The sequence below is a fragment of the Emys orbicularis genome, chromosome 3, assembly GCF_028017835.1.
Source record: "Emys orbicularis isolate rEmyOrb1 chromosome 3, rEmyOrb1.hap1, whole genome shotgun sequence".
Classification (NCBI taxonomy): Eukaryota; Metazoa; Chordata; order Testudines; family Emydidae; genus Emys; species Emys orbicularis.
The window spans coordinates 144,387,551-144,399,992 of record NC_088685.1 but is presented as its reverse complement, the minus strand read 5'-3'; the positions used below and the strand labels follow the sequence as shown (position 1 = coordinate 144,399,992).

The 12,442-nt window shown below is 43.1% G+C and overlaps 1 protein-coding gene across 1 annotated transcript in view; it reads left to right on the top strand.

The window, feature by feature from the left end:
• Positions 1-7,948, top strand: part of SMYD3 (SET and MYND domain containing 3) — a 634,585-nt gene extending 626,637 nt beyond the window's left edge. The window contains exon 12 of the mRNA XM_065401517.1: positions 7,847-7,948. Coding sequence (XP_065257589.1) covers positions 7,847-7,948 — 102 coding nt within the window. The remainder of the gene's footprint in view (positions 1-7,846) is intronic.
• The last annotated feature ends 4,494 nt before the right edge of the window (positions 7,949-12,442 follow it).

The following is a 12,442-nucleotide window of genomic DNA, read 5'->3' as shown; positions in this document are numbered from 1 at the left end:
TTCAGATGATTGTTACTGAAACAAAGGAGCACAAGCTACACAGAATGAGGTGGGCTTGGGAGCGAGGATGGCCCTGTTGTTACCCTCTGACTCAGGAGATGTGGGTTCGACCCTAAGCCCCATCGCCCTAGTATCTGAGAACCTCACAACCTTTAATGTGTTTATCCTCACAACACCCCAGTGCGATAGGGAAGCACTATTATCCATTTTTACAGGTAGGGAAATGAGGCACACAGAAGTGTGGTCAGTTGCCCAACATCACACCGGAAGGCTGTGGTAGAACAAAGAATTGAAGCCAGGTCTCCAGAGTCCCAGGCCAGTGCCCTACCCACTGAACCCTCCTTCTTTTCCAATGGTTCTGTTTCTTGCTCTGCCACAGACTTCCTATGTGGTCTTGGGCAAGTCACTTTGCCTCTGTGCCTCAGTTCCCCACTTGTAAGACGTAGAGTGAGAGACAAGCACTAAACAACAGCATGGTACAGGTGAAGATTGCAGCCACTGACAGCAATACAAGCAAAATCAGGCTTAGTGTATTAATGGTCACCTGCTGATGGCCCCTGAGGACAATGGAGCTGCACTAATGTAATGGAGAGCAGAGTTTGTCCCATTCTTGTTAACATGATGTGGTTTGGTTACGTACTCCCTGAATTTCAAGATGTAGATGCACTAAGATCATTTTGCCTCTTTCTCCTCCCTTTCCCTGGGATGGTCCTTGTAAATGGTCTTGATTTTATTCTCAGTTCCATGAGAATAACTGAGAGCACGCTATGACCCAAAGTATAGATTTATATTATTTTATTTCTTTTCCATTTATCTTTTATGTTTGTTTAGCAGTGATGCAATTGAGGAACTTAAGAGCTGTATCCTTCAATGCAGACATTGTCTGTGTTTTTGTATTCCCATTACTTAACATCCATATACTACATGTGTAACTTACTATTTTATATTCTTTACAAAATTGTTTACAGATTGATTGAGGTTTAACTGATTATGAATGTATGTTGAATAGTTGATAACGTCCATGTTTTTAATAATAAATTAATATTTAATGTGATGTCTGTCCTAACAAGTCTTAGTAAGTTAAATCCTCACTTGATAGGTTTAATTGAAATTGTGTCCAATTGTGGTTATTAAAAAACCTGATGAGAAAGTAATCAATTCTGGTTCCTTTTCATTATTCAGAAGTGAGCCATATGGCTGTCAGGATCGAGCTAATCTGCGTTGCCATTTCCCCTATGACATTTATAGCTTGCGAACATGCGCAGTTCACTGCTCAGGAGATGGAATGAGTCCTCAGTCCCAGTTCTGCTTTCATAGATGTTACTATAACATTCTAGTGGGCGAACATGCATCTTGCCCGGTATTTGTTTTTCTGGTTATCTTATGTTATTGTAGGAAACTAGATAGAAATGGTCATCAGGAGAATCCCCACAGAACTGCCTGAATGCATTATTCAGATGACCAAAGGGGTGTTTGGTTGTTTTAAACTATATTGCCAGTTTGGGGTCAGCTTGCCACTTTACGATCTGCCTTGAGTCAGGGTGGAACATAGCTGTGTTTCTCCAGGAACTGACCAGGGAGGGAACAGTGAATTACAGTCTCCAGCCTTGCTCCCCTCTTTCTTTCGTGGGTGAGTAATCTGCTACTGATCTTCACCTTAGCTAATTACTTCCCCCTCTGTGCCAGCTCAGCTGCACTGGTTGGTGTATTGAGGAAGCCAAAGTTGAGGGTCCACCCATTCCCCATGCTGCCTGCCCTCTCCTCATCCACCTGCGCGAAGGTGGGGAGATCAGTAATGCAGGTAACCTGTGAAGGGGACTAATGGGCTACCTTGTGCCACCTTGTTTCCCTGTGCAGCATCATAAGGGCAGGTCACATCCTGCTCTTAGTTTGAGCCAAGTTCTGACCCTCTTTTAGACTGACTGCATGGGACAATATCCATGTAAATCAGAGTAGAATGTGGCTTCTTATGCTAAATCCATCCCTGGTGTAACTCACATAAAGTCATAGAGTTATACTGGGGCTGGATTTGGCCCTTTGCAATTAGATGTGTTAGAGTCCCTCCCTGTGTTCAGGACCTGCTATACTCTAGTCCTCTATTTAATGCATTCCAATACTGAATAGCATCCTTCCTGGAACGTTAGCCAGACTGATCTCAGTGTCAGTGTTCAGGAGAAGGATTTGGGATAGGCAGAAGAAATTGGGATCTGAGTGAGATTCACATCACTCACGTAAATCCCATGTAATCTGATTTCCACAGCCACTACTCCAGCTTGTGGGTTGACAACCCACTCTGCATCATGTGTGCCAGTGTATTGACACCCCCGAATACACAAATTTCATGCCCCTTCCCCTTGGCTGCCCCTATTGCTGCCTTCCATGTCAGCCTATGTCAGGCCACTACCAACACCCCCTGCACCATTCATCTCTTGTCTCTGCAGCTCCAAATTGGGGGTTAAATGATGCAAAGGACCTTGTGATGGCCCTCTACACCATAGTGAATTTCTGGCCGTAGGAATACATTAGATCCTCCAGTAGGAAATGGCCACATTACAGGGAGGCAATACTGTACTTCTGGAATACAATCTGAAAGGCAAATTTTAACAAAGGCAAATTAATTTCTTTTTTTATTGTTATTAGCTAGACTCTGTATTGCTCGTGGTTTGGAAAAATGTGACCTCGCTATGGAATTGTGGTATAGTAAAATATAGACTGTCCTTGTAGTGGAAAAGCTTTCACACGAAGTATGTGCACAAGAGAACTGCCAAAAGGAGGATAGGTATTAAGAAATTTGGTCACACTGGCTAGCAGACTCAGAAGAGGAGGACTGCACAGCTGCCAAGCCAGAATCTTTAGCCAGGTTCTTTGAATATTAACCTGATCCTGAACGGGTAATGTATGATGTAGTATATTCATGTTTTATTATAACTTTGCCTTACTAAAAAGTTTGAAAAGAAGTAAACAAGGGAGAGTAAGATTATAGTTCAGTGAAACCTTCGCCAGCAAATAGCTGTAGCTGAGCCGCAGATTGACTTTGAGGAGCCAGGAATGGTTCTAATAAATTGGCAATAATGGAAGTGCACTCGTGTGAGCTATCAGGAGAAAAGGTACCTGAAGGAGCAGCACTGTTATATTAGGGCAACGGCAGAAGTGTGTGCCTAGAGCACATGGGAAACCTCTGTCAAGGAGAGAGGTAGGATTAACTTCTAGGGCACTGGTTGACCAAAGCGTTAAAAATTGATTTAAATAGTAATCACCTATCACAGTTCAGGAAGGTAATTCCTCACCATTCGAAGCCTGTGCACAGCTGGGCTTTGTTTGGGGAACTAAGTGGAGCAGGGGGCTGGAATTCACCTTCCATCCCATAGCTGTTCCATAGGGCTGCAGCACACTTCCTTCTTGGCTTTATTCTATCTGGGGGGCTTGGATAATGGCCACTGCCCCATCGTTCCATGGTTTTGTGACACTTGAGGCCAGGTGGCCTTTGACTGGCTGCACAAAGTAGGTTGGGGCAGTGAATGGCTGGGCAAAGTTCAGTCTCTGCATTTACCCGAGCACAGGAACTACTTGCTTCTGGAACCTGTTGGGCAGTTATCACCCCTTAAAAGGCCTGGAAGAAGGGCTGGGGTCCCTCCCAGCTCACTTACCCTGGAGGACAGAGCACACAGCATCCTACTAACAGGCGACACTACGTGGTTGGCTTCCCTGTGAACCATGAATCTCTTCCTGAGGGGTGCAGCTCTGCGAGCAGACCCTCAATGTGTATCTGGTCCTGCCCCCGGCATTCTATCCATGCCATTCTATTCAATGCAGAGTCCCCACTGCCCAGATGTTTTGCTCATGAGTCCTCTGTTACAGCACTAACCTGGCCCTCCACTCTCGTGTGCCCATGACTATAAATGAGCAGGATCAATGTCTTCATAATAACCCCAGGAACTGAGGTAGTGGCATGATGTTTATAAACATGCAAATAAGAAAATTTTAATTACACTATGATGACACATTAGCCAGATGTTGAGCTGTGTCCTTTCCTAGCATAACTCAGCACCATTATTACCCTTTGGTAAGTGGAACAGAAAGCGGGGTAAATCCTCTCACCCCAGTTGCCATGCAACACCTGAGAAATCCCCCTTTATATAAACAGATTTTTGTTTTAGACCCTGTTTCCATTCTGTGTTGGTAACAGTAGCTGTGATTATTGTAAAATGAGGCTGAAAATCTAAAGGCATTTGTTCTTCCTTTACCCTGTGTAACAAGCATTTGTTTTAATCAAGAGACACAGGCGAAACAAAAATAATTTCTCCAGTACACTGGCCTTCACATTGTACCGCATCAGTGCAATGCAGTTTGCTTTCTTCTTTCATCATGATGGAGTGATGCATCAATACATTTGCATACGGATACATGCATCTTTGATGTTCGGCACCTCATCCAATCCAGTGAAAATCAGACACAAATGAATGTGCTGTGCTTTCATTTGGATTCACAGAGGCACATTCATACCAATCATCTAATGGGTTTTTATATTCTTGAGGGAGAAACCGTGTGGCTGATGACACTATGCCCTGTGTTGCAGCGGTACGATTACTGTAGTTCTTCATAATTAGATTTATTCCTTAAACCGAGAGGGAGACCACAAGATCCAGCCTCAGCTCTGTTACTTACTGTGGGAAGTCTGGGAAGCTTAAGAGAACAGGCTAGTGTTCTGAAAGCAGGAACTGCATTAGCATTTCTGAGCTTCAACTTGGTAGAAAATATTTTACAGTGAGTGAAAATCACCCCAGGATAGCAGGCCTGCACAAGGCTCTCAGCGCCACTTAAACCCTCCAGTGGGTCCAGGATTAGGGTTTAAGATGTCATTGATAAACTTGCGATTGATTTTAATGGAACCAGGATAGGACCCTTAATGCAGGGTTTAATTGGGGCCTTCTGCTGTAAGGTGATGTTCACCCTGGAAAGACAAAATGAGAGAGATCAGATGCAATATTTGCCATCGTAATGGTGAGGTGTCTGGGAGGGAGGAGAAGTGTTATGTTCATTAATGGTGACTAGAGCTGGGCGAATGACTGTTTTTTTTGTTCGCTGGCAGTTTCAAATCAAGGGGGAAGAAAGGTGGTTCGGGTCGAAGCAAAACTGAAAATTCCAAACAAAAAATTGCAAATTGAAAAAGTCCATTTTGGATTAAATTAAACAGGTCGTTTGACACAAAATGTTTTGTTTTTGGGCATTTTTAAAGGGCTAAATTCATAAAATGGCCAGGAGGCACTGCCCATGTTGTAATGTTTAGCACCATCGTTAGGAACTCACCAGGGGAATGGGAGATATAGGTTTGAATCTCCACACTGGAGCAGGGATTGGAACCTAGGTTTCCCTCTTTCCAGGTGGGTACCCTAACCACCCCACTCTAGAGACCATCATGCTTGTTCCCAATGACTGCTCAGGTATGTTATACAAACAGGAACCGTTTCAACAGGAGAGACTGAGAGCGCAGTATCCCAGAATAGCATACAAACCTGGTGGTTAGGGCACTCCACTGGGTGAGGAGAGACCTAGGTTCACATTCCTGCTCTAGAGTGGGGATTTGAAGCCAGGTCTCCCACATCCCAGCTGAGAGCCTAACCACTGGGCTAAAAATTAGATGGTAGGCACCCCGTCTTCCTCCCCCTCTTTATATTGTGAATGTAGCCTGATTTTTTTTTTCCAGACTGAAACTGACAAATTCATGTCAAGTTCACAAATAGTTTTGGATCAACCAAAACTGCATTTTGTGGCAAATAAACTATTTGTCTGAAAAATTTTGCTCAGCTCTAGTAGTGACATAATTTCAAGGGAAGGTATATTATTAAAGATTATTTTTTTAACACCGGCATGCCCAGGTATCTGGCTAGCTAGAATGAACCCTGAGACCTACGTCTTCACTTACATCCGGGTCCGGATGTAAGCAATTGGCTTTCTGAGTTCGATTTATCGCGTCTGGTTAAGACGCGATAAATCGATCCCGGATCGATCCCGGAAGTGCCCCGGATCGATCCCGGAAGTGCTCGCCTTCGACGCTGGTACTCCAGCTCGGCGAGCGGAGTACGCAGCATCGACGGGGGAGCCTTCCTGCCGCGTCTGGACCGCGGTAACTTCGGACTAAGGTACTTCGAATTCAGCTACGTTATTAACGTAGCTGAATTTGCGTACCTTAGTCCGAAGTGGGGGGGTTAGTGTAGACCTGGCCTAGCATGCCCTGGTCTCCAGTCAGCTAACACGGACACTGCAATCCACCGCATTTGCTACCTATGAGGCCACACTGCTATTTTTCCAGGTAGTAAAATGCACCTGGCAGTGCATCCCTCACTGAGCCATTCTACTCTGCACAGCCAGGATGGCTCCTATACCACATGAGTGGCCATTAACCACACTTAACCTTTTGCATGCCTCTGTCAGATGAGGGCTGGTTTTTACTCTGGTAGTTTTTATATTTCTTTTCTATTAAAAAAAGCACTGTGTATTTTAATACCTAGGGTTGTGTGACATGACAGAAATTTCCCACAACTTTGTTTAAATGTTTTTTTGACCTTCCCCCTAGAAGTGGCAAGTTAGTGAGGAAAACCTGGAATATTAGACCAGTTGACATGTTTTTGCAGGGAAAATAATTATGCCCGAAAATGGGCACATGTAAACGCAAGAATTTAGCAAAATATGTCCAGGTTTGAATTTCTATAACATAAGACAAGGCACAAATTGAGGATTTCAGATTTTATTTCAGATACTTTGGGCACCTGAAACAAGGCCGAAAATGTTTCCATGTTTCCATGTTTGACTTAGAAAGATATACTTTCCCTTTTTTACTGTCTGGCCCCAGTGATAGCTCACAGCCTACATAACACTCAGCAGAAATCTATGCACTTTGTGATTTGCTTTGTGACTGCTTTCAGAGTTGTTTATTCAACTCCCCCTCCTCCTACACACACACACTTAAAAATAGTTAATTGGAAGTCAATGTAAAGATAGTGATAGCAGGTATTTGTCAACCTTTGAATGCTGGAAATAGAATATTATTGTTCTGTTTACTTTTTCATCACATCAGATAATATATATTATTTCAATTCCAAATAAGGTTTCAGAACACTGTTTAAGAAAAGAGTCTTTCCCGACAGCAGAATGATTGAAATCTGGTCTCTCAGACTTGAGAACCAGAGCAGGTATCTATCAGAAGCAGTATGAATGAATCTGGAAATGTCTTATGAGAAGTAATGGCCTTATTGTGACTTAAGATGGGGGCATTTCAGGAATTTCTATGGCAGGGAATCACCAGCACAATAGAAAGGGAGCAGCAGAGTAGGTGGCATAGGCAAGTCCACATGTAGATTGTGCTCCCTAGCGCAGTCACTCACAACCTTTCCAGACTACTGTACCCCTTTCAGGAGTCTGATTTGTCTTGCGTACCCCCAAGTTTCACCTCACTTAAAATCTATTTGCTTACAAAATCAGACATAAAAATAAAAAAGTGTCACAGCTTGCTGTTACTGAAAAATTGCTTACTTTCTCATTTTTACGATATAATTATAAAATAAATCAATTGGAATATAAATATTGTACTTACATTTCAATGTATAGTTTATAGAGCGGTATAAACAAGTCGTTGTCTGTATGAAATTTTAGTTTGCACTGACTTCACTAGGGCTTTTTATCTAGCTTGTCATAAAACTAGGCCAATATCTAGATGAGTTGATGTACCCCCTGGAAGACCTCTGCATACTCCAGGTTGAGAATCACTGCCCTAAAGTGAAGCTGCAGATGTGAACTTGAAGGTAAGCGATGGTGAACTAACTTGTCCCTTTTCCTGTCTCTCCTCAAGGCTTATAACATTATGAAAGTAACCCATGGAGCAGATCACAGCCTGGTGCAAGACCTGATGAAACTTAAGGAACAGTGTGAGGCTGACATGCGAGCACAGTGAGGATGATCTCAGGCTGGAAAACTAACATTCAGGGGGAAAGGAAAGCAAATCTTTTTTGTATTGACATTCTATGATCTGAGCCAAAGCCCTCTGAATTCATTGGAATGACTCCCATTGAGTTTGGTAGGCTTTGGATCAGGCCCTATTTCCTTTGCTAAAATGTTTAATGTTTATTAGCTTTGCTGTTCTGTGGTGTAATTTTCCTCACTGAATTCAAATGTGGAGGAATACAGGCCATTTTCAGAGGGAGTCTGCTCTCTGGGAAGCAACATAGCAGCAAATAAGTCTTAGCAATTGATGTTAAAGTTACATGTTGGTAATAAAAAAACATACCTGTATACAGAATGCTGCTGTGCACAAATCAGCATCTTCTTTGGCTGTTTATGAGGTGTTTAAATGGTCCCTCTCTATGTTTATTTTTTAATAAATGGGCTTGAACCAAAAGTCCAGGTTCAAATGTCTCTGGACATAGGAAGAGTTTGAAATCCAGTCAGACCCAGCCAGTTCTTGTCTCACCATTCTGTTGGTTTCCTTCTCCCACATTAAACTGAATGCTTCTTTCCAGGTTGCTCTTTATGTGTAGAATGACCTCTGAATCCCAGCTTGTCAAACCACCACCGTCCTCCGGGCTTATTCAAATCCCTCCATGCCCACGATTTGTGAATTCATAATAAAAGAGTAAATATGTAGTTACAGATCCTCATCTCTTGTAAATCCATGTAGCACCATTTAAGTCAATGGCCAATTGAATATGTACGTTTACACCGGCTGAGGATATGGCCCCAGATACATAATCAATAGATATATAGAAAACATAAATTATTCCCTCCTCTTGATTTCCCAGCATATCCGGTCTCTGAAGACCTGATTCAAAGCCCATGGAAGTCAATGGAAAGACTCCTGAGGAGCTGAGTGAGTTTACCCTCTAGATTGTAAGCTTTTCAAGGCAGTACCTCTCTTTAGTTTGTGTCTTGAATGGGGCCCAGCTCATGTATAGCAAGTCCCGATAATATAACAATATCTATATTTTACAAATGTCTCCTGTCTTTATAATGGACTAAACCGAAGCATTGGATCAGAACATGGCTAAATTTAAGTGTTTGAAATTCTGTTCTGAATTTTGCCACCATCTCTGTTTTCTTTAAGGGACATCATTATGATTGTGGGGTTCCTCAGTTCCAACTGCTTTAAAAATGACCTCAGAGACCTCTCCAGATCAGTGATCCTTTTGCCTTCTGCTCTAGATCCACATACACAGATTTAGGGGCTGTGCACAAAACTCCCTCAAGATCTGTGGCTGTGCTGCACGGTCAGTTACAGACCAAGGCAGAGCAAGAAGACTGTGGATTATCAATTTGCTGCCAGGCTGATTTATATATGGCCAGAGAAAATGAGGAGCACGGATCAAACACACTGATAGTGCAGGAGCCATGCATTTTCAATGTGGGAGGGGAAGGAAGGAAAGGACCAATGTAATCCCACTCCTAGCAGCAGCCAGTAGGGAGGCAGGTGAGGGGGAGAAAGGCCCTTCCCCTTGCAACAGCCAGTTGTGGCTGGGATCAGGGGAGTCAGGAAAACAGAGGAGACCACTCCCTGCCAGTAGAGAACCAACCAAAGGAAAACCTTTCCCTCCTTTCCATGCAGGAGAGAAGGAGGTGGAAAAGAGCTGAGGAGATGCTCTTCCCTGTGCCTTACAAAGTTACTGCACCCCTCCTTCTCCTAGATTGGAATTAATTGGACACATAGATTCATAGACTTTAAGGTCAGAAGGGACCATTATGATCATCTAGTCTGACCTCCTGCACAACGCAGGCCACAGAATCTCACCCACCCACTCCTGTAACAAATCCCTAACCTATGCCTGAGTTATTGAAGTCCTCAAATCATGGTTTAAAGACTTCAAGGTGCAGAGAATCCTCCAGCAAGTGACCCGTGCCCCACGCTGCAGAGGAAGGCGAAAAACCTCCAGGGCCTTCCTTCCCGACCCCAAATATGGCGATCAGTTAAACCCTGAGCATGTGGGCACTACTCACCAGCCAGCACCCAGGAAAGAATTCACCTGATCTGAGCTGAGAATGACTTTGCAAAAATCTCTCTGACTTTCTATGCAGGGTTCCAGCAGCAGACATCAGATTGATCCAACAGACGAGCCCTGCATCTCACACAGGGTCCCAGATTCTGAATATAAGACACTTTGTTGGGTTATCACAATGTTTTGATATGGTGGCTCTTTACAAAGTCATTCTATGATGAAGTGGCTTTTCTTAAAGGTTGAACTGTACTGCCTTAGACCATAATGTCCAATTCATACCTTGTGTGAGGTCAATGCAGTTCCATTATGGAGAAACTTCACCCACTGTCTCCATTTTTCTCTCGCCAGTTGTATGTTCTTGTCGGTGGGTGGGGTTAAGAACAGATACAGCTTCCTGGCTTTCAGTGGAGTTGCACTTGCTTACACTAAACCTGAATTTGAACTTTTTGATGCAGAGGCTAATAGGTTTCAGCTCATGTTTCTGTTAGATATATTAGCTCCTTGAGGACCTCTTGTGTTAACTGTTAACAATGTATTTAATTTCTAGAATAAACTGAAAAGTTTAACATCAAGGTAATTAAATACATCCAATGTGTACATAATAGCTCTCTTCTTTTTTCTTTCAGACCAAGGGTAAAGATTTTCAAAAGCACTTAAGTCCCATTTTCAAAAGTGATTTAGGCACTTAGTCCACATTCTGTTGTCTTTCAGTGACATTTAGGTTTCTAAATGCCCATGTCACTTTTGAAAATGGGACTTAGGAGCCCAAGTCATTTAGGTGCTTTAGAAAATGTTACCTTAGGTCTCTTCTATAAGTCTGTTCTATCTAACATTATGGTTCAAATCTGTCCTGTGCAAAGATCCGCTCAGCATGCAAAACAGTTTCTCAGGCTGATTCTCAAGTTGTCCTTGCCCAGACGTAAATTAGAACAGATGGGGGCTACTGTAACTTACGAGAGCTGGCTATGGTCCCTAAAGGAGCATATGCCAGCTGTAAACTGGCAGAATGGAGCTGTATTGTGCCCTGCCTTAATACATCATTTCCTTCTCCGTAACACCTCATAGACTGGGGATTGGCAACTCTACATCAGCTGAGAATTCACAGCCTGGCACGTGCAATGAGATTCTGTCCCCTTTGCGCAACTCAGGCAGGACAAAGGGACTAGAGAATCTGGCCCTATACATTTTGCTTTTCCTACAAATCTATTAATTGTAAGCATACTTCAATACACTTATTTCATATTTCTTTAAGCAGCAACTACACTCCTTCCCTCCACCCACCCAAAATTATCTGCTGGTGTGGTTGCACGTCAGTGTGCAGAGAGTCATTTAGGACATAAGGATGGTGCTGAATTAAGAGATCATTTCACATCGTGCTCACTGGGGGGAGAAGAGCATTTCTTGGAGCGCACGCATTCCATTTTCCCCAAGCTCATCAGCAAGTCAGCTGTTATTGTCAGTGCTGCCGACTTTAATTTTAACACAGAAACAGATGTTAACAAAGCCAAATATTTACGAGGAGCATTTAAACCGAAAAAATTTCAAGGTTTTGAAAACATCACTTAAGGTGTGTCATTCCTCACTAATAATTTATTGTGGCTACTGTAGACGTGACTGTCATTTAATTAATCTATAGTCATTGTAAAGTCAGGTTTTTCACACCAGTAACCTGACACCATTAATTACTATGAGATGAGAACACATTTAAAGTGAAAATGAACACTCTGGGCATAATTTATAGGCATGGCACATGACTGCCAACGTCGGGAAAGTTCGCCTGTCAAGACGTTTAAATTTGTTCCAGAGTATGAAGCATCCACTTGCCCGGCAGTAATATTCAAAATGCAGAGCATTTCTGGAGTGCATAGCAGGACACGAGGCCACAGGCCAAGTTGCTTCAACCTCCCAAGAAGTGCAATAATCCCCACATAAATTCATAGCTTTGTGGGGTTTTATTACTATGATGAACAGGAAATTATATGGGGAAAAGGTCAGATCCAGGCATTTACAGGGATTAGTGACAGAGAGCAATGGCATGGCTGTCAGCCAATCAGAATAGTCCAGATGTACCCAGAATTCCAGATCTATTTCATGGTTGTAAAGGGACGCTGCCATGTTAAAAAGCACCTGGTGTTATATAAAAATGAGCTTTACCTGTGTTGCTAACACTTTATATATGTAAAACTGAAAGGCTTGTCAGAATCTGAGGGGTGAGCCTGCTATGTCTTATATAGTATGTGCTGGGTGAGTGCATTCCAGCTGTGGTGCATTCACACGCATGTGCATTCTGCATATGTGCCAACACTCCCCATCTGTGTTCCAAGCCACTCCCATGCACCCTGGGACCACAGCCAGGCATGTGGGCATGTTTGATATTGTGGAGTGGCATGGACTGGGGAGAGACAGCATTCTGCTGAATCCTTCACAGCAAAATGGCTACATAGCAGGGAATAGGCTAAAAA